Genomic DNA, 25,919 nt, shown 5'->3' with positions numbered 1-25,919 from the left:
ATTTTTTTGGTATTTTTTTCAGTGTATGCTGCTTGGAATTAATGTGTTTTACAATTCATTAATAACTCATAGGAAATCTCTGAGGGAGTTTTAGGACTACAAAATGACATTTCTGCAAACACTAGCCTACATAATTTCTCAAACAAATTAATTAATGGTATATTATATAATATATTATATTATACATATATATGTGTATATATTTCCTTTGATGATGTTTAATAATACATTGTAATTAAAACACGACTGTAACTATTATAGAGCTTGTTGACATCAGACACTCAAAGCGGAACCTTAAACGCCGGGTTCTTCGGCTCGCACGGACTGTTATTATCGCTGCACCTCCAGCCGGATACTGTACAAGCATGTCGCTGGTTTTAGTCAGTTGTCAGGTTTATTGAAATCATTTCTGTATAGTTTATATTTTATCAGTTTATATTGCGAAGGAAGTCTTCGTGTGACCGCTCATGGCTTCTCGAGCAGTCTGTCAGATTCTGCAGCGCCGTAAGTCGATCATGATAAACTCACCGTTGATCAAACTAACGTTACTGACCTTCACACACTGATGATGATGAAGATGATGAAGAAGATGTCTGTCACATAAAACTACAACTAACTGTCAACTTCTCATTTAACAGTATCTAGTTTTATGACGAATAATTTCAGTGTAACGTTATATTTAATGATATTGCAATTCTGGGAACACTTTACAATAAGGTTCATTCGTTAACATTAGTTAATAATGTATAAACCAACATGAACTAACAGTGAACCAAACATTTGTTACAGTATTTATTAACTTTTGTTAATGTTAGTTAATAATAATCCAGCTGTTCATTGTTTGTTCATGTTCACAGTGCAGTAACTAATGCTAACAAAAACAACCTTTAATTTTCAATAATGTATTAGTAAATGTTGAAATTAATATTAACTAAGATTAATAAATGCTGTAGAAGTATCATTCTTATTTATGTAAACTAATGAACCTTACTGTAAAGTGTTAGAGAAATATATTTAATTATTTTATTATTATTATTATTAATTTATGTAATAATAGCTGTATAGATATTCACTTTGTAATCAGAATAATCTCCCTCTGCTATATAATACAGGTTCTCTCTTTATATATGTCTAGTATAATATTGTGCTGGATGTGTTGCAGGCCTGGCGTCGAGCGCGGCGGCTGCGCGTCTCTCGTCTGCCGATCTGCGCAGTCGTCGCAGCGCTCAGTTCTCGGAGGAGCAGAGGCGTCAGCGCTCGCTGTATCCGCGCACTGAGAAGATCGAGGTGAGCCTGCGAGGGCCCGGCCTCCAGGGGGCGCTGCTCGTCATGAACCGGGGCCAGTCCACGCCACACAGCTGCACGTGCCGTGAGTGTCACGCACAACAATTAAATGCATTTTTATGGGCCTGAGTAACCCAATGAAACCCAATGATGGGAAAATGCTTAAATATCGGGAAAATATCGGTAAAATGATTATTGCTAGATTTCTAGTGGGAGTCCCCAGCATCTCCAATATTATTGCTATTTAAAAAAAAAAATATTATTGTCTTGCATAAATATTGGAAAAAATAGCAATAAAACTGATTATCGGTCGATCTCTTGGGAATCACCATATTATTGCAATTTTAAATATAATTTGGTTACTTAAATATCTGTAAAAACGATTATCGGTCGATCTCTAGTGAGAATCACCAGCGTCTCCAATATGGTGGCAGTTTTAAACGTTTTGCAAAATGCCGAGTTATAAATTGCATATATTGCATCTCCTTCATCTCATTCTTTTAAGAGCATGCATACGTTTTTGTTTGTGTTTTGATACAATGTTGCATGAAATGCATAAATATAATCAAGATATGTAAAATAGCAAACCTGATCACCCGGTTAACGTGTTCAGTCATGTTTCGGTTCACATGTCTCTTCACGATAGGACGAGATAATCCTTTATTTGTGGAACAGCATATATATATATGAACACATTTGAATGAAGCGATCCATGTGTGTGTTAAATCTCTGCGGTGTGTGTGTCAGATCTGACGGAGTGGCACGTGAAGAGTTCAGTTCTGGCTCTGGTGGATGGAGAACCGTGGCACATGCATCGACCTTTGACCCGGTCCTGCGACCTCACCCTCCTCACCTTTAAAGATGAAGACCCTCTGATAGTCAATCAGGTCAGTGTGTGTGTGTGTGTGTGTGTGTTACAGAGTAAGATTAAACTCGTCATGACAGTGGCGTTACACTGGTCGTTTCTCCTCTATTGTGTCGTATATCGAGTGAAACGCTTCTGGAACAAGAACACATGTGGGCGGGGCTTGATTGTGTCTTGGATGGTTGTGGTTTGCTATTGGCTGATCTCATGTGAGTGACAGGTTAAAGCCCCGCCCTCGTCATCAGAGAAGAGAAGAGATGCTGATTCAAGAATACACATCAATTTAACACCGATATATCAATAATGCAATATTTCATTAACCCTCTGGGGTTCTTCGTTTAACAGTCACACTTGGGGCCTTCGGGTCGGGTGGGATTCATATTTAAAAAATCATTATATGTTAATTTATGAATAATGCAGATAGTGTACTGGTATGCGGTGTATTCTTTGAAGTGCTGTCTAGGGCTTGTGTTTTTTTTTTGTTTTTTTTTATTGATTATTTTTATTTTATTTATTTTTGTCTTTTATTTTTTCTTTTTCTTTTTTTTTTCTCTGTATAAGAAAAGTTCAATAAAAACATAGCTCAAAAAAAAGAAAAAAAGAAAATCATAATATTTTTTTTTTACTTCTTTATAATATTTTTTTTTGGTGTTTTGAGAAAATTTCAAAAATAAAAAAAATTATAATTAGTATTAATGCAATAATTATGACCAAATTTCCCCCCATTGAATATAATAGAAAAAAATATTTCAAAAATATATATTTTTTAATTTTTTTTTTAAAGCTGTATTTCATTTTAGAGTCAAGCCTAGGCCTCAAAAGCAATTTTTGAAATGAGATGGATGCCATTTCGTGGACAAACTGAGCATTTTAAAAATGCAAAACACATGTATAATCTGAATTTTTTGGTGTGTTTGTGTATAAAAGTGTGTTTGTGTGTGTGTGGATGTGTCTGTTTTGCACTCTTGATGTTTTATAGATTCACCCCTTCACTGTTGTGTGCTTTTTTCAAGATCGTTGCTGATTTGTAGATTGTATGCACAAAAAAAACTAAGTATTTTCACATTTTTGCCAATTTCCCATTGATTTCCTATGCGGGTCATTTTTGACCCGAAGGTCCTGAGTGTGACTATTTTTTTTTACGACCACTTAGACTTTTCAAATCCTGTCCCCAATTTTTTGGGGTGTTCATATACCAAGTACCATTAAAGTCACCAAAAAGTTTCGGACCATTACGATGAAGCTACGATTTTTAACATTTTTTTATTTAAACGCTTCGGGTAATTATTTACCTGAAGAACCCCAGAGGGTTAAATTATAAATATAAATGATAGTTAATGCATTAACTAATGGGCACTTTATAGATGCTTTAGAATGTGTTTCTAAATCCTTAATGCGTCATTTATCATTGAGGCATAATGAACTTGTGTGTGTGTGTGTCAGGCATACTGGCGCTCCTGTGCTTCTCTTCTGGGTCATGTGCTCGACGGCGCGTTTAAAGACGAGTTCAGCGTGGAGCTGCTGAAGCTTCCAGAAGTGCCCGGTAGGACTGATCCTCTTTACACTTGTGTGTTAAAAATCATTTTCCTAATTTGCTATTTGAATCGATTGTAAATCTCTCATTATGCTCCATCATCACCAAATATTGGATTTTATGTATTTTGTAAGGTGTCCTTGAGTGCCATGAAAGGTGCCTCAGGTGCTCTTCGTTTCGGAGTCACACTTGTTATCTTCCCGGTCAAAAGTGACCAGACACCTAAAAATGAAACTTTCTCTAAAACCAATGCAATTTATTTTTGTTCTACAATATTTATTCTTTTTAATTTAGTATTTTGAGACAATTTAAATGAATTTATTAATATTTATGCAATATTTATGGTTTATTTTTGCCATAGAAAAATATATATTATTTTCTATATATATATTATTTTCTTCAAAAAAATATTAATGCAGTATTTTAGTTTAATATAGAGTCTAGGCCTTCAGAAAAAAAATATTGTTTGAAGAAAATTAGCACCATCTGGTTACAGTATAGAGAAAAAGCGTAGAATCATGGTGTAACCACTAGATGGCATGTGCAGCTCTCTATGGAGAGGCATGCGAATTCCCCAGATGTTTATGAACACTTTTTTTTTGTTGGTGGATTTGTATATATAGTTGAAACAATCTCAAAAACTATTTCTTATAAAAAAATGACAAAAAACAAATATTCACAATTTTTTTTTCTACAATTTCCCATTCATTTCCTATGGGGTCATTTTTGACCAAAGACCACAATTGTGAATTATTTTTTTTAAGACCACTTAGCATGCTCAGATCATGACCTCAATTTTTTTTTGTGTTCACATACATAATGCCAAAAAAGTTTGGGGTCGGGGTCTGATGTGTTTTCGGGACGGGGAAAACAAACGTGTGTTCATGCATTTGGGAGACGCTTTTATCTGAAGTGAATTGCATTGCATAACAAAATAAAGAAGAAAAATGCCAGCGGTGAGAGAACCTCAGTCCAGAGAGCATCTGATCAGAGAGATTACAGATTACAGTTATGATATTTGATTATGACGTCAGTTTATTTGAGACTATATCTATGCGAGACTATAGTTTGAATGAATCCTTTTTCTTTGCATGACACTGAAACGAATCTTTCAGAGTGTCCTGGATATTGTATATTAAGCATTAATTTTGGGTTCGGTACGAAACGTGCGTGTGTCAGAGCTGATGTTCAGTGTGTTTGCAGTGACCGCCGGTGCGTTCTGTTGTGATCTGGTTCTGGACTCTCGTTTGGACTCATGGACTCCTTCAGAGGTCAGAACTGGTTATTAATATCTGACTGATATCAGTTATTAACATGCATCTCAGATCCTCCTTGTTAAATGTGCTGTTGATTATTTAAAAATGTGTGTGTTGCAGGAGAATCTGCGCAGTTTAACCCGTGAAGCGCTGCAGCTCGTGAGTAAAGATCTGCCGTGGGAACCGCTGGACGTTTCTCCGTCTGTGGCGCTGGACATCTTCTCTCACAGCAGGTACACACACACACACACACACACGTCTGCTTTGTGACATACATAAACTTGATTTTGCTGAAGAATTGATTGGATGCTGAAAATGTTCTAAAAATATTAAATGAAAATATTGAGAAACACGATGGTTATTTTAATGAAATATTCTGAAAGCATGTACTGTATTTCTTCAGATTATCATCTCAGAGTAATGTGTGTGTCTGCAGGTGTAAACAGGAGGAAGTTGAAGAGAGAGCGGCTCAAAGTCAGAATGGGACAGTGACATTATACAGGTGAACACACACACACACACACACAACTGGGTTTCTATCTTTGTGGGGACTCTCCATAGATGTAAACACATCACAAATATTGTTCTGCAACACAGTTTAGCGAGTGCTGTGTGTGTTTCTCAGGTGTGGTGATCATGTGACGCTGAGCGGAGGTCCTCTAGTGTCCCGCACGGGTCTGTGTTCGCAGTACGAGGTCACGAGTGTCCATACGCTGGGAGAGTGTGTGTGGGGCGTCCAGCGCAGGGCTCAGGGTCTCTCGCTGCCCGTCAACCTGACCGTACGTACATCTGCAGTGGATATGACGAATTATATATTACTGAATTATTCTCACTCACTCACTCTCTCACTCACTCACTTGCTCACCCGCTCACTCACTCACTCACTCACTCGCTCACCCGCTCACTCACTCACTAACATTCACTCTCTCACTCATTCATAGATACGCACTCACTCGCTCACTTACTCACATTCACTCACTCACTCGATCGTTCGCTCACTCACTCACAAATACTCGCTCACTCACATATACTCACACACTCACATTCATTCTCTCACTCACATTCACTCTCTCACTCACTCACATATACTCACTCACTTGCTACCTCACTCGCTCGCTCACTCACTCACATATACTCGCTCACTCACTCGATAGTTCGCTCACTCGCTCACATTCACTCACTAACTCACTCACTCACTTGCTCACCCGCTCACTCACTCACTCACTCGCTCTCTCACTCACTCGCTCACCCGCTCACTCACTAACATTCACTCTCTCACTCATTCATAGATACGCACTCACTCACTCACATTCACTCACTCACTCGATCGTTCGCTCACCCACTCACTCACAAATACTCGCTCACTCACATATACTCACACACTCACATTCACTCTCTCACTCACATTCACTCACTCACATATACTCACTCACTTGCTACCTCACTCGCTCGCTCACTCACTCACATATACTCGCTCACTCACTCACATATACTCACTCAATAGTTCACTCACTCGCTCACATTCACTCACTCACCCACTCACTCACAAATACTCGCTCACTCACATATACTCACTCACACACTCGCATATACTCACTCGCTCACTCACTCACACACTCACTCGCTCACTCACTCACATACTCACTCACTCAAATATACTCACTCACTTGCTACCTCACTTGCTCACTCACTCACATACTCACTCACTCACTCGATAGTTCGCTCACTTGCTCACATTCACTCACTCACATACTCGATCGTTCGCTCACCCACTCACTCACAAATACTCGCTCACTCACACACACACTCATATACTCACTCACCCACTCACTCACTCGATAGTTCACTCACACACTCACATATACTCACTCACTCTATCGTTCGCTCACCCACTCACTCACATATACCCACTCACACACTCATTCACACACTCGCATATACTCACTCGCTCAGTCACTCACATGTACTCACTCACTCACTCACTTGATAGTTCGCTCACATTCACTCACTCACTCGTTTACTCACTCGATCATTCGCTCACTCACCCACAAATACTCACCCACTCACTCACTCACTCATTCACTCACTCTCTGTCACTCGCTCACTCACACTCACGTTGTGATTTTTTGGGTCTAGTGTGTTGTGCTCATTGCTTTATTTGTCTTTTAGGCTAATCATAAAGTGTGGAGGAAGCTGCGCAACAGAGCAGAAAGACTCGTAAGAATCTGTTCTTTAATCCAGCACATCACACTTCGTATTGCAGCGTCTTCACGATCCTGTGCGTCTCATTGTTAAGTTGAGTTGTGTTTGATTAATTTCTCTTCTTGCAGGTGCAGATTCCCTCGTCCTCAACAGCGACCCCTCCTGTTACAGCTGAGGCTCCTCCCCTCACACCAGAGGCTCCGCCCCCTCCACAGTAATCCAACCTCCTCTCCCAATGTTCAGTGTTTATATAATGTTAAATAAATATGTCATCAACATGTATAAAACACACCTTGTTGTTTGTGTTGCTGTTTGATCATGAGAAAGCTCCAGTTCTCCTCTATATGAGCGTCAGTGTTCCTGAACTAGTTTAACACGTCACAATATTCCTCATTATAATAATTAATGCGCAGAATAAAGGGGCGGGGCCTGGTTGAGTAAGTTAGTAGTGTGTTAAATTGGCGGTTATGGAAAGGGGCGGGGCATTTCCCAAACACACTCGAAGCGCTTGACCAATCACAACACACTGATCCAGCCGACCAATCAGAGCATAGTGTGCTTTTCAGAAGGCGGGGCTTCATAGAGACAGGAAGTAAACAGAGTTACTGACAGACTGGGAAGAGAGGAGCCGCAACAATGGAGAATAGGAGAATAATCAACATTCAAGTTCTAGTCGAGCCTGAAACACATCAAGACTTTATAAAAGTGTATAATATGGGCTCTAACTAACGAGATGAAGGCGTCTGCAGTAAAGTCTTCTGTACGTGTGTGTCGCATCACGAGCTCTAACATGCTGCAACACGAGTTTGCATAGCTAGAAGTTTTAGCCGTCATGTACTCGCATGGAATGAGTTTTTGGCAATACGTTTATTATTCACATTTGCGCAATAGCCAGATCACGTTTATTCATCTCTGCATCTGCTGTGTGTGTGTGTGTGTGTGTGAAGTAAGCAGTCAGCACTTTGTCAGGGCGAAGACAAAGGCAGTGTTGTAAAAGTGAGTGTGACTGTCAGGATTGTTGCAGCTGCTGCGTCTGTCGCATGTAGACAGGTGCTGTGTGTGTGTGTGTGTGTGTGTGTGTGTGTGTTTAAATGGCAGAGGAGCTGACTGGTAGTTTAATCCATCACAATTTAAGGCGAGACTCCACATGTTTTCACACACAGCTCAGTTTTGCTCTATTCTGCTTCTTTAACATGTGACTAGTGGAAGAAAAACACGTTTAAGAGTTTATTTGATCTCAGACTCTTTACAGACGGAGAGTGTGTGTCAGAAATCTCCACTTTAGCAGCTTCACACACACCAAACTTTACAGATTTATTCATATCTATATTCTGAAGGGTTGTTCATATACCACTCGCCTGATTATACATCATTTTTTCTGTCTGTTGACAGTATTTTCTGATTTATGGTGTGACTAAGTCATAATTTTGGCCTTTTTATTCATAATTTAGATTTTTAATGTCATATTTATGACTTTTTAACACAGTTAAACACACAAACTTTAGTTCTAATATGTCAACACGTTTATCCAATCTTCTGATTTGAAAATTTCGTGCTTGTTTTAATTCGATAATGCCTCATAAGATCATGTTTTTTGTAACATTTTTTAAAGAAATGCAACAATCTCAATGGGGAAATCTGCTAGTTAAAACAATGACCCTCTTCAGCTGTGAAGTTTGAACTGGTTTCAAGGCAAAACTGCGAGATCAGATGTTTAATGCATCACTTGTGTTGATTTGTGACGGAGGAAACATGATCCTCTACGACCCTGACCAGCTGTTGTGTGTGTGTGACACACCCTGAACCCACCCAACCACACACACACACACACACACACACTCTCTCTCTCACACACACACACACACACACACACACACACACACACACACACCAGTGGTGATGTCTGGATAGGTGCTTCTGTGCATCAAGAATGTGAAATCCAGACTCGTCAGCTGTTCTTCCCAAAGCAAACACACACTGTTAGTCAAACAGCTTTATCACACAGGAGTGTGTGAGTGTTAATAGGAATGAACCAAAATAAACAATATTGTTCTGCTTATCACTTTTATATAAGGCCCTGTGCGCATTATTCTCTGTTGATCTTTTTAATATTCATGATGAGCAGGAATCAGGATGTGTCCATCCATGCAGTGTGTGTGTGTGTGTGTGTGTGTGTGTGTGTGTGTGTGTTTCTATGACTGACTGGAGTAATTATCTCCTTTCATGCCTGATTACAGTCGATCATTATCACTGATGTCACTGAAGCTCCTTATAAACAGGCTTTTATTCGACCAATGTACCTTGAGGCTAAACTGCTAAATGAAACTTTTATCCGTCATTAACTTCACAATTACACGGTTCATTCAACCAGTTCTTCCTATAGACACATCAAATACAGTGTTCAGTCACAGGTCGGCTATTATTATGAGGGAAAAAGGTAGTAATGACAAAACTTCCGCCAATTAAAATAGTTCTTTGGCGGAACGGTGTGTTTATGGTTATTATGTACAAACGCATGTTTTTTTTTGTTTCGTATGAGGGAGAAATCAAGTCTACAAACTTTATAACACTTATTATTATTATTATTATTATTATTATTATTATCCCAATATCTGATCTTGTGTTGGCATGGTTAAATGGTAAAGATTCTGTGTAATTGTAAATTAGTCTTGTTCCCGCCCCAGAGAGAGATAGAGAGAGAGAGAGAGAGAGAGAGAGAGAGAGAGAGAGAGAGAGAGAGAGAGAGAGAGAGAGAGAGAGAGAGAGACACACACACAGAGAGAGAGAGAGTGAGAGATAGACACACACACACACACACACACACACACACACACACACACACACAGAAGTCGCGTTCGGTCAGTGAGTGAGTTTATTCATCAGCGCGCGCGCAGCGAATCAAACAGTTTCGGGAACGCGCGCGACACACTGGATTTATAATCGACTATTTTCTGGATTCTTCCTTGAAGTTCATCGCGTGTGTGGATATAAAGTTCATCGTGTGTGTGTGGATAAAATGTTTGCGTCCGTGGCTTTGCTGATATTAATTCAGAGTAAGTGCTTTGTTCCATGTGATCTTCTTAAAGTCTCATGATCCCCTTTAGAGAATAAGATTAGACTGTGGTTTGTGTGTGTGGGGGGAGCGTGTGAGTGTGTTTGTGTATGTGGGAGTGTGTGAGTGAGTGAGTGTGGGTGTCACACGTCATATAGGCAACTTTGTTAAATTAAATGTAGTGTATCATCTAAACACGTGTTGATTCCACCTGCTAAAGTTTTCCATGTACAAACTATTGCACTAAAACAGAAGCAGCAGCACTGAATGTTACTCATCAAATATCACAGTACTTCAATATGGCATTCATTCAGTACCATCATTTTGTGTGTGTGTGTGTGTGTGTGTGTGTGTGTGTGTGTGTGTGTGTGTGTGTGTGTGTGGTATAGTAAATCTGTAAACAGTAAACCACTGATTTGTTATAAGGGTTGGAGTAATAATCTTATGAAAATTAGTACATTAAAAATGAGTTTATATTTCAATTATCAATGAAATATGAGTTTGTGTGTTTGAGTTTGCTGAGTGTGTGTGTGTGTGTGTGTGTGTGTGTGTGTGTGTGTGTGTAATGAATTGAAACATTGTGATTCAGCAGCTCAGATTGTGTTTAAATAATCATAATATCTCATATTGTGAAGTAAATATAAAATGGTGAGATTATCCTGTGATCATCACTCGTGACATGATTCAATATTTCTGTTCTGATGTTCCAAAAGTCACTGTGTGTGTGTGTGTGTGTGTGTGTGTGTGTGTGAGTGAGTGAGTGAGAGAGAGAGAGTGAGAGAGTGTGATGGTGTGTGTGTTTGTGATGGTGTGTGTTTATGATGTTGAGTGAGTGTGTTTGTGATAGTGGGTGACTGAGTGTGTTAATGATGCTGTGTGTGAGTGTGATGCTGTGAGTGTGTGTGTGTGAGAGAGAGAGAGAGAGAGAGAGAGAGAGCGTGAGTGTGTGTGTGTGTGTTATGGGGTTGTGTCTATACGTACCAGCTGTTCTGGCACACTCTCTGGGAGTCGGTCTCTCTCTCTCTCTCTCTCTCTCTCTCTCTCTCTCTCTGTGTGTGAGTGTGTGTTTGAGACTGTGTGAGTGAATGTGAGACTGTATTTGACAGTGTGTTTGTGTGTGTGTGTGTGTGTGTGTGTGATTTTCACAGGGACATTTGCTGTCGGTTCCTCTTATCTGACTGCAGCAGCTCCTGTGAGCGTCTATCAGACTCGACACAGTGTTTCATGAGCGTTCGTTCCCGACACACACACACACACACACACACACACACACACTCTGTCAGTCGGAGAGAGAGCTGATTAGACAGCAGGTACAAGGTTGAGCTCAGCGATAACATGGAGCTTGAAATCCCTCTATTCTAGTCTCTGTGAAAGAAAGGTTTGATGAGAAATAAAGATTGGTCCTCATTCCCTCGACCTCCTCGTCTTCACACCGAAACACTCCGTCCAGAGAAACACAACGGCAGGATCGGCACCAGCGCTCTGCTTCATGAACACACAAACTCATTCGGCTTTGAAACAAACTGAACTGAAACAAACTGAACTGAACTGAACTGAGTTGAGCTGAGCTGAACTGAACTGAAACAAACTTAACTGAACTGAAGTGAACTGAGTTGAGCTGAACTGAACTGAAACAAACTTAACTGAACTGAACTGAAGTGAACTGAGTTGAGCTGAACTGATCTGATCTGAACTGAGCTGACATTTAATTATCCGTACTCAAATTTTTTTCATTTTTTTCACTTCATTTGAACGATTAATTTCATTTTTGTCTTGCATGATCAAGATAGACAACAGAAAAAGGTCTCTGTTATGATTAAAGTTAAATAAGTTATTGGTTTTAATATTTGTAACCAATATCACACAATCAAAAGTGCTGTTTTGCAGAATATCAAAACGTTTGATATTGATTTTACACAACAATTTAATAACTAATAAGTTAATAATGAGATGACACATTTTTATACACAACATTGTCCGTTTTTTCCTCTTTTTTTAAGCCACTGCGTGTTTCAGAGCAGCAGGTTTAGTAGCCTGGCTAACGCCAGATCACGCATCATTGAGAATGAAACGTGGTCTGGAAACCATGTACATTTTCTCGTATTTGAGGCGTGGTTTACGAATGCCGAGAGCCGTATTATTGGTGCTATAAATGTCTATCAAATGCGCCTGTTCTGTGATTGGTTCCCTATTTCAGGGGAAAATTTGGTTCATGGTATCCAGACGGCCTAGCAGCGCGAATAAAATCGCGCTGCGGCAAGGCATTGTTACTGATTTTTAACGAATCATTCCCATGAACGACTCAATGACTCACACAGTCATTCTGCTTTGCCCCTGAATGAATCAGCCGTTTCGAACGAATCGTTTTACTGAATGATTCAATGACTCTCTTGATTGACATTGATTTGCCGCCACCTACTGGTGGTTTTAGTATAATTTAATTTCAGCTGAGGGACGAAGATTTGATCTTGTTTTATTTGAAACCTCTGGTAATGATGAGTTTTAATCAAGTAGCTATCTAAAAGTGATTTATATGAATGCAACGTGGGTTTTGTAAAAGCATCAGCACAAGTGAATGTGATCTGGAAAGCTTTAGTTTGGTCCGTGAACTTTGTCTCTTGTGGGTCGTGGTCTGATTAAAGTCAGTCACACGTGGGCAGAAACAGGAAAGCCAACAATGGCTGTCATTTTATTCAAGAAGGGAAACACCTGCTTCCGTTTCCTGCAAGTGAATCAACTTTAGCCATAATACACAGGAGAACAGAAGCTGGACCTTCAGAGAAGAATGAGACCAACTATGTTTAGAAATCCATTTTGTGTCTGTTCATCCCGCTGGGAGTCTGCAACACTTTTCATTGAGCACTATTAGCTGCTTTGAAAGAATCTGTATTGTATAAAGCACTATATAAATAAAGGTTAAGAAAATTCACTTCAGTGATTCACTCAGTTGCTATGCAGCATAGCAACACCCTAGCAACTGCATAGAAACCTATCAAAACCTTCGCATACCACTTCAGGAACCACATGCCACCCTAGCAACCACTCAGAACACCCTAGCAACTGTATTGCAACACACAAAAATATCCTAGCAACCGCATAGCAACACCTTAGCAACAACTTAGGACAAATATATATTTATATACACACATAGATATGCCATAGGAAATGCCTAGAACGGCCTAGCAAACACATAGCAACATTTCAAAACACACTCATAATGGCACCCTAGCACACTAAAAATCACGTATAACACCTCAGCCACTACATAGCAACACCTTAGTGACCACACAGAAACCATAGCAGCAGTAAAGATAAGCAAACATAGAAACATATCAAAACCTACGCATACTAACTCAGGAACCCCATAGCAACACCATAGAAACTGCATAACAATACACAAAAACACTTATCACACCCTAGCAACAACCCAGAATACTATAGCAACAGCAGCCACATAGCAACGCCTTAGTAACCATGACCAACTGCATAGATATTGCCTTAGCAAACACCACATAGCAACACACAAATAAACATTCATAACAACCTAGCAACCACAACACCTTAGCGACCATACAGATATACCACCTAGAACTCTCTAGAAACCACATAGCAACACACTAAAAACATTCATAACGGTCAGGAAGTCGAACCACCAATGATTAACATCTGAACATCACACAGATGCGTTTTTGTGAACATCTTTTTGTCACAGTATTTTGGAGACTGAGATTGTGTTGTTCTCTGTTTCAGGCGTCCCTGTCGTCCCGGTCACCGTCACCAGCCACAGTCCCAACGTGGAAGTGCACGAGTTCTCGGGTGTGTGTGTGTGTGTGTGTGCCATCGCCTTGCAGACATCAGTGGGATGATGTGCCCCACTAACTCCATGATGTGTGCTTGTCCTCCGCAGACGCCGTGCTCTCCTGTGAGTTCAAGACCGAGAAAGAAATGAACCCTCGTATCGAGTGGAAGAAGAAGGACAAAGACGTGTCCTTCGTTTATTATGAAGGACGTTTCGTAGGTAACTGGCGAATTGATGATTCCTCTAATGTCTTGTTGAGGAGAGGTTTGCATATCGACACCCTAGCAACATATAAAACACCTCTTATACCACCTCAGGAACTGCATAGCAACACCTTAGCAACCACTTGGAACACCATAGCAGTCATAAATGCCCTAGCAAACACATAGCAACATGTTAGAAATAACTTAACACCTCAACAACCACAGAGCAATGCCTTAGCAACCACACAGAACACCTCTGCAATTGTATAGGTGTTCTCTAGCAGAGACCTCTTGGAAACCACATAGCAACACCTAAAAACATTCATAACACCCTTAACCACCACATAGCGACACCCTAGAAATTGCATAGGAACACTCATAACACCCTAGCAACCACTCCCATTTATCAATGTCCTTGCAAACGCATATAGCATCCTAGCTACCACATAGCAACAGGCTAAAAAAACACTCATTCCTCAGCAACCACATAGAAACACCTTAGCAACAACACAGAACACCCTAAGCATTGTATATTCCCTAGCAGACACCACCTAAAACCCACATAGAAACACACTAAAATATTTGTGACACCTTAGTAACACCATAGAAATTGCATACCAACACCCGAAAAACACTCATAACACCCTAGCAACCACTCAATACACCATCACAACATAAACCAATGTCCTTGCAAACGCCTCAGCAACCACATAGCAACAGGCTAAAAATATATACTGTATGATTGCTAAGGTTTTCTGTGTTGTTGCTAAGGTGTTGAAATGTGGTTGCCTCATTATCATTTAAAGAGACATGCACCTCATTATCATATAATTTAAAGAGACATGCACCTCATTATCATTTTAAGAGACATGCACCTCATTATCATTTAAAGAGACATGCACCTCATTATCATATCATTTAAAGAGACATGCACCTCATTATAATTTAAAGAGACATGCACCTCATTATCATATAATTTAGAGACATGTACCTCATTATCATATCATTTAAAGAGACATGCACCTCATTATCATATCATTTAAAGAGACATGCACCTCATAATCATTTAAAGAGACATGCTCCTCATTATCATTTAAAGAGACATGCATATTACAAACTTTACATGAAGTCCTTAAAGAATCATACCAACTTGTGGAAAATAGCCATCCGACGACCCCTTTAAAGGCACTATAGAACAAAGTTGGCACTTGCGACACCAAGTGCAACACCACTAAGATTGTAAATGTGTAGCTTGAAATGCAATGTAAATCGCTTTGGATAAAAGGCAAAGCGTCTGGGAAATGCATAAATGGTAAATATTATAATCATGATTATTGTGCAGGGCCGTTTCAGAAGCGTGCTGAGATGGAGGGGGCGACGGTGAAGCTGCTCAGGGTCACTCAGGAGGACGCGGGCGAGTACCGGTGTGAGGTCAGCGCTCCTGCCGATGCCGTCACGTTAGGAGAGACCAACGTCACGCTACGAGTGCTGGGTAATGGGAATATACTGCAAAATAATGCGAGCTATTACACAAAACTAACTTTAGCTGGACACGTGGACACACACACACACACACACGTGTTTACTGTTGTCTGTGCTGCAGTGCCTCCACAAACCCCGGCCTGTGAGGTTCCCAGCTCCGCTCTGACGGGCTCTCTGGTGGAGCTGCGCTGTAGGGACCATCACAGCATCCCCCCTGCGGTCTACACCTGGTATAAAGACAACCGCGCGATACCCATCCGCCAGCCCAACGCCAGCTACACCGTCAACGAGTTCACCGGCGTACTGGTCAGTATCAGCACAAACACACACATACATATACATATATATATACATTATATAAACACAGTTTTTTAGTTAGATGTGATTAATCGACAGCACTCAAACATACATGTCAAAATAATAGCCAAATTAAATAAAAGGCTTTCGTAAAGGTATGTCTTGAGATTTAAATATTTAATTGAAGTTTAAAAATTAGACAGTAAAACGTCTTTGATGAACATTTCTTTCCTCGTAGGCAGAGCTGAATTTACAAGCACTGATTGACTGTACTTCATTTGAAAGGATGAATATGTATTTAAAGGCAAATATGAGCAAATAATTACAAAGCGAGTGATTAATCATAAATCCAGTCATTGCAGCGGTTTTAATTGTGTGTGTGTGATGAAAGCGAGTCTGTTGAGTGTCAGTGAATGTCCTCATGTTGTTCTGAATCTCTGAGTGACACACAGACTAACTGATGCTGACAGACCGACACGAGCGTCTCTGAACAACACTGACTGTCTGTCACACACACACACACACACAAGCAATACAACCATTCTGTGCCTGATTTCAGCTCTGACTCTTTAGATCAAAAGTGACATTTATAATGTCACAAAAGATTCTATTTCAAATAAATGCTGTACTTTTGAACTTTCAATTCATCAAAGAATCCTGAAAAAATAAAACGCATCAGTTTCCACAAAAATATCAAGCCGTTTTCAACACTGATTCTTTGAATTAATCATAATTCATAACAAGAACTGATATTAATGGTAATATGTAACCTGAATTGTCAAATGCATAAATGTAAATGTAAACATTGAGTGAGTGATTCATTATATTGATTCATTGAGTGAATCATTAGAGTGATTCATTGAGTGAGTGAAGTATTAGATTGATTGATATATTTAGTGAGTGACTCATTTGAGTGATTCATTGAGTGAGTGACTCATAAGAGTGATTCATTGAGTGATTGACTCATTAGAGGGATTCATTGAATGAGTGACTCATTAGAGTGATTCATTGAGTGAGTGACTCATTAGAGTGATTCATTGAGTGAGTGACTCATTAGAGTGATTCATTGAGTGACTCATTAGAGTTATTCATTGAGTGACTCATTAGAGTGATTGATTGAATGAATGACTCATTACAGTGATACATGAGTGATTAATTGAGTGAGTGACTCAATAGTCTGATTCATTGAGTGAGTGACTCATTAGAGTGATTCATTGAGTGACTCATTAGAGTGATTCATTGAATGAGTGACTCATTAGAGTGATTCATTGAGTGAGTGACTCATTAGAGTGATTCATGAGTGATTCATTGAGTGAGTGACTCAGAGTGATTCATTGAGTGAGTGACTCATAAGAGTGATTCATTGAGTGATTGACTCATTAGAGTGATTCATTGAGTGAGTGACTCAGTAGAGTGATTCACTGAGCGAGTGACTCATTAGATTGATTCAAAGTGACAATTCATGAACCGGATCTTGATTCCGGATCCGACTGCAGGAGGTAAAGGTGTGTTTGGCTGGTGTTCTCTAACTTATGCTCTTCTGTACGGATCAGAGCTTCCAGACGGTGAGCAGGGCCGACACGGGTCAGTATCACTGCGAGGCCAAGAACGGCGTGGGGCCCGCTAAGAGCTGCCAGGGGACGCTGATGCAGATCGGTGAGTCAGAACCGATATATGAGAGAGTATTGTGTCGTACATCAAAGAGAAACGCTTCGGGAACAAGAACACATGTGGGCGGGGCTTGACTGTGCCTGTGGGGAATTGATTGGATGGTTGTGGTTTGCTATTGGCTGATCTCATGTGAGTGACAGGTTAAAGCCCCGCCATTGATTTCATGCTGACTTTAACCCCTTAACGCCCACTGTCGCAAATATGCAACAAACCATTTGACTCCGAGATAACGTCTGCATTCCCCCAATGCCGGTTTGTGCATATTCACTACGGACCTAGGACCTTCGACAAGCACTTGTTTCAAAGTGACGGACTTATTTCCTGTTTACGCATGAGGATTTCTCCGGTCAGGAACATTTGCAACATACCGAATTGACCATTATGCCCGTTGTTGCAGATTTGCAACATACCAACATTTCTATTTATTTGTTGTGCAAAAGTGAAATTGATAATCTCAACATTATTTACCATCTACTTAAAGGCAAAAACACACATAAAACATTTTTTTATAATATATAAAATTTATAATTTTATATAATAAAATTATACAAATATAATTTGGAGGCATATTTGTACTAACACACAACAGAACACTTTGTTGTATTTAGTTATGGTTTTGAATATTGGAGAGAAAATATAAGAAAGTGGCGTTTATTGGATACAGATGAAGAATCATTTTTCTCAAATTGTATTGAATAATCCCTAATATGTAATGTATGGGTTTTTGAAGAAAAAAATAGCTTAAATAAATTCTCTCTCTCTCTCTCACACACACACACACAGATGATGTGAACATAGCGGCTGTGGTCTCCGGTGTTCTCCTGCTGTGTGTGACGCTGTTGTTATGTGTTTTCGGTGTGTGTTACGCCCGTCGCCATGGATACTTCAGTCGTGAGTTCACATTTATTCACTGTTATTGTATTTATTCATATTTTAAATTGGCTTTTGTGTTTATGTCTTCAGGTTTAGACATTTCGTGAAGTGCTTCTGAAATTGTTATTTCAGTGTCAGTCCTGTTAGTTCTTGTACAGACACTGTAGTTGATTTAATATTCACTCAAACTGAGTTCAGTTTGTTTCCAAGGCAACTTTTTCAATTTCCATTAAAAAGAAATACCTGCTACTTTATTTTTATTTAAAAATAACATTGAGATTCCATCAGTGTTTCAGAGTTTATTAATGTGTTTAATGTTTTTCATTTCTGCCACTGACTGAACATTCACAGGACACAGAGGGAGGTAAGAAGAGCTACGACTGAACTGTGTGTGTGTGTGTGTGTGTGTATTTGAGTGGGTGTGTGTGCGTGTGTGTGTGTGTGTGTGTGTGAAGGTACTAATGTTCAAGATTGATCCAACATCAAATTTCGTTCTGTTCAAGTGTCTTGATCGTGTTTTACTGCATGCGTTCACTTGATCCCGCCGCGTCACACACACACACCCACACATACGCAACTTTCCCATAATGCTGCATGACGCACGGCGTGTTTGAGCACCAGCACCGGTGAAACGCTTGACCTTTGACCTCAGTGGTGCGTTATTACAGGTCGTTCTGGATCCCGCATTGTCACGGTGCGCCGCACATTAGCAGCCAGAACCTCAACAGAACCGAACACACGTGAGTCAGAACCACTGACACACACACACACACACACCTGACAGGGGCCGGAGACAGACACGCCTGAGGGTGTGTGTGAGCGTGAGAGAGTGTTTGTGTGTGTGTGTGAGAATGAGTGTGTATGAGAGAGAGTGTGTGTGATAGAGAGAAGATGTGTGTGTGTGAAAGAGTGTATGACAGTATGATTATTGATGTTGGTATTTTGTTTCAGTGTTTAACGGTTCACTTGATCACAGAACCGAACTTGTGTGTTTTGTGTGTTTCAGTGTGTAACGGTGTGTTTTGTGTGTTTCAGTGTTTAACGGTGTGATATGTGTGTTTCAGTGTTTAACAGTGTGTTTTGTGTGTTTCAGTGTTTAACGGTGTGATTTGTGTGTTTCAGTGTTAAACGGTGTAATTTGTGTGTTTCAGTGTGTAACGGTGTGATTTGTGTGTTTCAGTGTTTAACGGTGTGATTTGTGTGTTTCAGTGTTTAACGGTGTGTTTTGTGTGTTTCAGTGTTTAACGGTGTGTTTCAGTGTTTAACAGTGTGTTGTGTGTGTTTCAGTGTTTAACAGTGTGTTGTGTGTGTTTCAGTGTTTAACGGTGTAATTTGTGTGTTTCAGTGTTTAACGGTGTGTTTCAGTGTTTAACAGTGTTTTTTGTGTGTTTCAGTGTTTAACAGTGTGTTTTGTGTGTTTCAGTGTTTAACGGTGTGTTTTGTGTGTTTCAGTGTTTAACGGTGTGATTTGTGTGTTTCAGTGTTTAACGGTGTGTTTTGTGTGTTTCAGTGTTTAACGGTGTGTTTCAGTGTTTAACAGTGTGTTGTGTGTGTTTCAGTGTTTAACGGTGTAATTTGTGTGTTTCAGTGTTTAACGGTGTGTTTTGTGTGTTTCAGTGTTTAACGGTGTGATTTGTGTGTTTCAGTGTTTAACGGTGTGTTTCAGTGTTTAACAGTGTGTTGTGTGTGTTTCAGTGTTTAACGGTGTAATTTGTGTGTTTCATGTTTAACGGTGTGTTTTGTGTGTTTCAGTGTTTAACGGTGTGATTTGTGTGTTTCAGTGTTTAACGGTGTGTTTCAGTGTTTAACAGTGTGTTTTGTGTGTTTCAGTGTTTAACGGTGTGTTTCAGTGTTTAACAGTGTGTTGTGTGTGTTTCAGTGTTTAACGGTGTAATTTGTGTGTTTCAGTGTTTAACGGTGTGTTTTGTGTGTTTCAGTGTTTAACGGTGTGATTTGTGTGTTTCAGTGTTTAACGGTGTGTTTCAGTGTTTAACGGTGTGTTGTGTGTGTTTCAGTGTTTAACAGTGTGTTGTGTGTGTTTCAGTGTTTAACGGTGTGTTTCAGTGTTTAACAGTGTTTTTTGTGTGTTTCAGTGTTTAACAGTGTGTTTTGTGTGTTTCAGTGTTTAACGGTGTGTTTTGTGTGTTTCAGTGTTTAACGGTGTGATTTGTGTGTTTCAGTGTTTAATGGTGTGTTTTGTGTGTTTCAGTGTTTAACAGTGTGATTTGTGTGTTTCAGTGTTTAACGGTGTGTTTTGTGTGTTTCAGTGTTTAACGGTGTGATTTGTGTGTTTCAGTGTTTAACGGTGTGTTTTGTGTGTTTCAGTGGTTAACGGTGTGTTTTGTGTGTTTCAGTGTTTAACGGTGTGTTTTGTGTGTTTCAGTGTTTAACGGTGTGTTTTGTGTGTTTCAGTGTTTAACGGTGTGATATGTGTGTTTCAGTGTTTAACAGTGTGTTTTGTGTGTTTCGGTGTTTAACGGTGTGATTTGTGTGTTTCAGTGTTTAACGGTGTGTTTTGTGTGTTTCAGTGTTTAACGGTGTGTTTTGTGTGTTTCAGTGTTTAACGGTGTAATTTGTGTGTTTCAGTGTTTAACGGTGTAATTTGTGTGTTTCAGTGTTTAACGGTGTGTTTTGTGTGTTTCAGTTTTTAACGGTGTGATTTGTGTGTTTCAGTGTTTAACGGTGTGTTTCAGTGTTTAACGGTGTGTTGTGTGTGTTTCAGTGTTTAACAGTGTGTTGTGTGTGTTTCAGTGTTTAACGGTGTGTTTCAGTGTTTAACAGTGTTTTTTGTGTGTTTCAGTGTTTAACAGTGTGTTTTGTGTGTTTCAGTGTTTAACGGTGTGTTTTGTGTGTTTCAGTGTTTAACAGTGTGTTTTGTGTGTTTCAGTGTTTAACGGTGTGTTTCAGTGTTTAACGGTGTGTTGTGTGTGTTTCAGTGTTTAACGGTGTGTTGTGTGTGTTTCAGTGTTTAACGGTGTGTTTCAGTGTTTAACAGTGTGTTTTGTGTGTTTCAGTGTTTAACAGTGTGTTGTGTGTGTTTCAGTGTTTAACAGTGTGTTTTGTGTGTTTCAGTGTTTAACGGTGTGTTTCAGTGTTTAACGGTGTGTTTTGTGTGTTTCAGTGTTTAACAGTGTGTTGTGTGTGTTTCAGTGTTTAACGGTGTGTTTCAGTGTTTAACGGTGTTTTGTGTGTTTCAGTGTTTAACGGTGTGTTTCAGTGTTTAACAGTGTGTTTTGTGTGTTTCGGTGTTTAACAGTGTGTTTTGTGTTTTTCAGTGTGTAACGGTGTGTTTTGTGTGTTTCAGTGTTTAACGGTGTGTTTTGTGTGTTTCAGTGTGTAACGGTGTGTTTTGTGTGTTTCAGTGTTTAACGGTGTGTTGTGTGTGTTTCAGTGTTTAACGGTGTGTTTTGTGTGTTTCAGTGTTTAACGGTGTGTTTTGTGTGTTTCAGTGTGTAACGGTGTGTTTTGTGTGTTTCAGTGTTTAACGGTGTGTTTTGTGTGTTTCAGTGTGTAACGGTGTGTTTTGTGTGTTTCAGTGTTTAACGGTGTGTTGTGTGTGTTTCAGTGTTTAACGGTGTGTTTCAGTGTTTAACGGTGTGTTTTGTGTGTTTCAGTGTTTAACGGTGTGATATGTGTGTTTCAGTGTTTAACGGTGTGTTGTGTGTGTTTCAGTGTTTAACAGTGTGTTTTGTGTGTTTCAGTGTGTAACGGTGTGTTTTGTGTGTTTCAGTGTTTAACGGTGTGTTTTGTGTGTTTCAGTGTTTAACGGTGTGTTGTGTGTGTTTCAGTGTTTAACAGTGTGTTTTGTGTGTTTCAGTGTGTAACGGTGTGTTTTGTGTGTTTCAGTGTTTAACGGTGTGTTGTGTGTGTTTCAGTGTTTAACGGTGTGTTTTGTGTGTTTCAGTGTTTAACAGTGTGTTGTGTGTGTTTCAGTGTTTAACGGTGTGTTTTGTGTGTTTCAGTGTGTAACGGTGTGTTTTGTGTGTTTCAGTGTTTAACGGTGTGTTGTGTGTGTTTCAGTGTTTAACGGTGTGTTTTGTGTGTTTCAGTGTGTAACGGTGTGTTTTGTGTGTTTCAGTGTTTAACGGTGTGTTGTGTGTGTTTCAGTGTTTAACGGTGTGTTGTGTGTGTTTCAGTGTTTAACAGTGTGTTGTGTGTGTTTCAGTGTGTAACGGTGTGTTTTGTGTGTTTCAGTGTTTAACGGTGTGATTTGTGTGTTTCAGTGTTTAACGGTGTGTTTTGTGTGTTTCAGTGTGTAACGGTGTGTTTTGTGTGTTTCAGTCAGACGTCAGGATACAGTCATCCTCCAAAAGAAGTGAGTTTGAGATTTTCACATCGATGGAGATTCCGATCGATTCACAGACTGAAGATCCACATGAATCTCAACACATTGTATCTGTGAACATTTTACAAAGTATCAGTTTCTCCTCTAATTAAATTTTATTTTGTGAATTGATCCATTCACACCATAGACTGTAAAAAATACACACACTGAGGACACACACTGAGGACTTTTAGAAATGCTAATCATTATAATTTCACAGGATGTTTCTGATCTACTGTGGTGAATATTGAATAGAATTATTGGAAAGAAAATGGATTTTTATGAAACTGAATTCTGAATGATTTCTCTTCCTCCAGCCTCAGGATTTTAAACACACTCAGTCGTTCATGCTGTGATGTGTGTGTTGGCGACGCTGGGAACGACACACGAAGACACTCCCTCTCTCTCTTTCTTTCTCTGTATCTCTCTCTCACTCCGACAGACTGAAGGGATCACAAGCTGATGTGAGAGCCGGTTTCCTCAAGTGTAGAGCAAGAGCACCTCCTGCTGGCTGTGTGTGACCCTGAACCCGATGAGGCCTTTCAACCAGTGAGACTCTGATGACCTTTGACACGCGTGCCTTTCATTTCAACACAATCTTTATCTAACGAGTGTGAGGATGTAAATCATGCCATGGGGTGAATTGTTGTATATTTGATCTGTGTTCTTGTTTTTTTTTTAATAAATATAATCTGCATTTTTTTGTCTGAACTGGAACATTTATTATTTCGCGAATGCTTTTATTAATTCATCGTGAGATGAGAAATGATGTTTCATTAACACAACAAAAAATCACACTTTTAAATTTCTTGAAATTATGATTAAAGAGTTCAATAAAGAGTTTAGATATTGAGATATGAGATATTGAGATATGATATATTGAGATACTAAGCTGAGATATTGAAATATTTATAATGGCATAAATGCTATGCGGGATCTCAATATCTCAGCTCTGGAAGGGTCTAGAGCCTCCATTTTCGCACTCAAGTCAAAGTCTCTTGGCCCTCTATCAGAATCCATAGTTTTGAGAAGATTGGAGAAACTTTTTTTTTCGCACAAAAAAACGAAAAACGAAAGGGGTACCACTGTCGTTTTTTTTTTTCGGGTCGAAATTTTGAGTTTCTCTGATCTTCTTGAAACTCTGGATTCTGATAGAGGGCCATGAGACTTAGACCTGAGTGCAAAAATGGAGGCTCTAGTCTAGACCCTTCCAGAGCTGAGATATTGAGATATTTATAGTGGCATAAATGTTACGCGGGATCTCAATATCTCAGCTCTGGAAGGGTCTAGAGCCTCCATTTTTGCACTCAGGTCTAAGTCTCATAGCCCTTTATCAAAATCCAGAGTTTTGAGAAGATTGGAGAAACTTAATTTTTCGCCCAAAAAAAAAAAACGTAAGGGGTACCACTGTCGTTTTTTTTTCGGGTTGAATTTTTGAGTTTCGATATCTCAGTTCTGGAAGGGTCTAGAGCCTCCATTTTTGCACTCAGGTCTAAGTCTCATAGCCCTTTATCATAATCCAGAGTTTTGAGAAGATTGGAGAAACTTAATTTTTCGCCCAAAAAAAAAAACGTAAGGGGTACCACTGTGTTTTTTTTTTCGGGTCGAATTTTTGAGTTTCGATATCTCAGCTCTGGAAGGGTCTAGAGCCTCCATTTTCACACTCAGGTCTAAGTCTCATAGCCCTTTATTATAATCCAGAGTTTTGAGAAGATTGGAGAAACTTAATTTTTCGCCCAAAAAAAAAAAAACGTAAGGGGTACCACTGTCGTTTTTTTTTTCGGGTTGAATTTTTGAGTTTCGATATCTCAGCTCTGGAAGGGTCTAGAGCCTCCATTTTTGCACTCAGGTCTAAGTCTCATAGCCCTTTATCATAATCCAGAGTTTTGAGAAGATTGGAGAAACTTAATTTTTCGCCCAAAAAAAAAAACGTAAGGGGTACCACTGTGTTTTTTTTTTCGGGTCGAATTTTTGAGTTTCGATATCTCAGCTCTGGAAGGGTCTAGAGCCTCCATTTTCACACTCAGGTCTAAGTCTCATAGCCCTTTATTATAATCCAGAGTTTTGAGAAGATTGGAGAAACTTAATTTTTCGCCCAAAAAAAAAAAAAACGTAAGGGGTACCACTGTCGTTTTTTTTTTCGGGTTGAATTTTTGAGTTTCGATATCTCAGCTCTGGAAGGGTCTAGAGCCTCCATTTTTGCACTCAGGTCTAAGTCTCATAGCCCTTTATCATAATCCAGAGTTTTGAGAAGATTGGAGAAACTTAATTTTTCGCCCAAAAAAAAAAAACGTAAGGGGTACCACTGTCGTTTTTTTTTCGGGTTGAATTTTTGAGTTTCGATATCTCAGCTCTGGAAGGGTCTAGAGCCTCCATTTTTGCACTCAGGTCTGAGTCTCATAGCCCTTTATTATAATCCAGAGTTTTGAGAAGATTGGAGAAACTTAATTTTTCGCCCAAAAAAAAAAAACGTAAGGGGTACCACTGTCGTTTTTTTTTCGGGTTGAATTTTTGAGTTTCGATATCTCAGCTCTGGAAGGGTCTAGAGCCTCCATTTTTGCACTCAGGTCTAAGTCTCATAGCCCTTTATTATAATCCAGAGTTTTGAGAAGATTGGAGAAACTTAATTTTTCGCCCAAAAAAAAAAAACGTAAGGGGTACCACTGTCGTTTTTTTTCGGTTTGAATTTTTGAGTTTTGATATCGCAGCTCTGGAAGGGTCTAGAGCCTCCATTTTAGCACTCAGGTCTAAGTCTCATAGCCCTTTATCATAATCCAGAGTTTTGAGAAGATTGGAGAAACTTAATTTTTCGCCCAAAAAAAAAAAACGTAAGGGGTACCACTGTCGTTTTTTTTTCGGGTTGAATTTTTGAGTTTGGATATCTCAGCTCTGGAAGGGTCTAGAGCCTCCATTTTTGCACTGGGGTCTAAGTCTCATAGCCCTTTATCATAATCCAGAGTTTTGAGAAGATTGGAGAAACTTAATTTTTCGCCCAAAAAAAAAAACGTAAGGGGTACCACTGTCGTTTTTTTTTCGGGTTGAATTTTTGAGTTTCGATATCTCAGCTCTGGAAGGGT

The 25,919-nt window shown here is 39.5% G+C and overlaps 2 protein-coding genes across 3 annotated transcripts; both read left to right on the top strand.

The window, feature by feature from the left end:
- Window positions 1–322: 322 nt before the first annotated feature.
- On the top strand, window positions 323–7,432 carry mrpl39 (mitochondrial ribosomal protein L39). The gene is made up of 10 exons (XM_039695167.2): window positions 323–504; window positions 1,163–1,369; window positions 2,032–2,171; window positions 3,593–3,692; window positions 4,887–4,954; window positions 5,060–5,172; window positions 5,376–5,441; window positions 5,565–5,718; window positions 7,109–7,156; window positions 7,270–7,432. Exons 1-10 carry the CDS (start codon window positions 468–470, stop codon window positions 7,357–7,359), a joined length of 1,023 nt encoding a protein of 340 aa, XP_039551101.2. The 5' UTR covers window positions 323–467; the 3' UTR covers window positions 7,360–7,432.
- Window positions 7,433–9,999: 2,567 nt separating this feature from the next.
- Window positions 10,000–23,539, top strand: jam2a (junctional adhesion molecule 2a). Of its 2 annotated transcripts, XM_039695168.2 has the most exons (11): window positions 10,000–10,194; window positions 13,944–14,009; window positions 14,101–14,211; window positions 15,538–15,687; window positions 15,799–15,983; window positions 17,528–17,630; window positions 18,429–18,536; window positions 18,870–18,882; window positions 19,187–19,258; window positions 22,800–22,833; window positions 23,160–23,539. In XM_039695168.2, exons 1-11 carry the CDS (start codon window positions 10,158–10,160, stop codon window positions 23,196–23,198), a joined length of 918 nt encoding a protein of 305 aa, XP_039551102.2. In that variant the 5' UTR covers window positions 10,000–10,157; the 3' UTR covers window positions 23,199–23,539. The 2 variants fall into 2 exon arrangements, with proteins under 2 accessions (XP_039551102.2, XP_039551103.2); XM_039695169.2 differs by lacking the exon at window positions 19,187–19,258.
- The last annotated feature ends 2,380 nt before the right edge of the window (window positions 23,540–25,919 follow it).

Source organism: Pimephales promelas, chromosome 6, assembly GCF_988280905.1.
Source record: "Pimephales promelas chromosome 6, fPimPro1.hap1.1, whole genome shotgun sequence".
Lineage (NCBI taxonomy): Eukaryota > Metazoa > Chordata > Actinopteri > Cypriniformes > Leuciscidae > Pimephales > Pimephales promelas.
The sequence above is the reverse complement of the archived record's forward strand: the minus strand, read 5'-3'. Positions and strand labels throughout refer to the sequence as shown.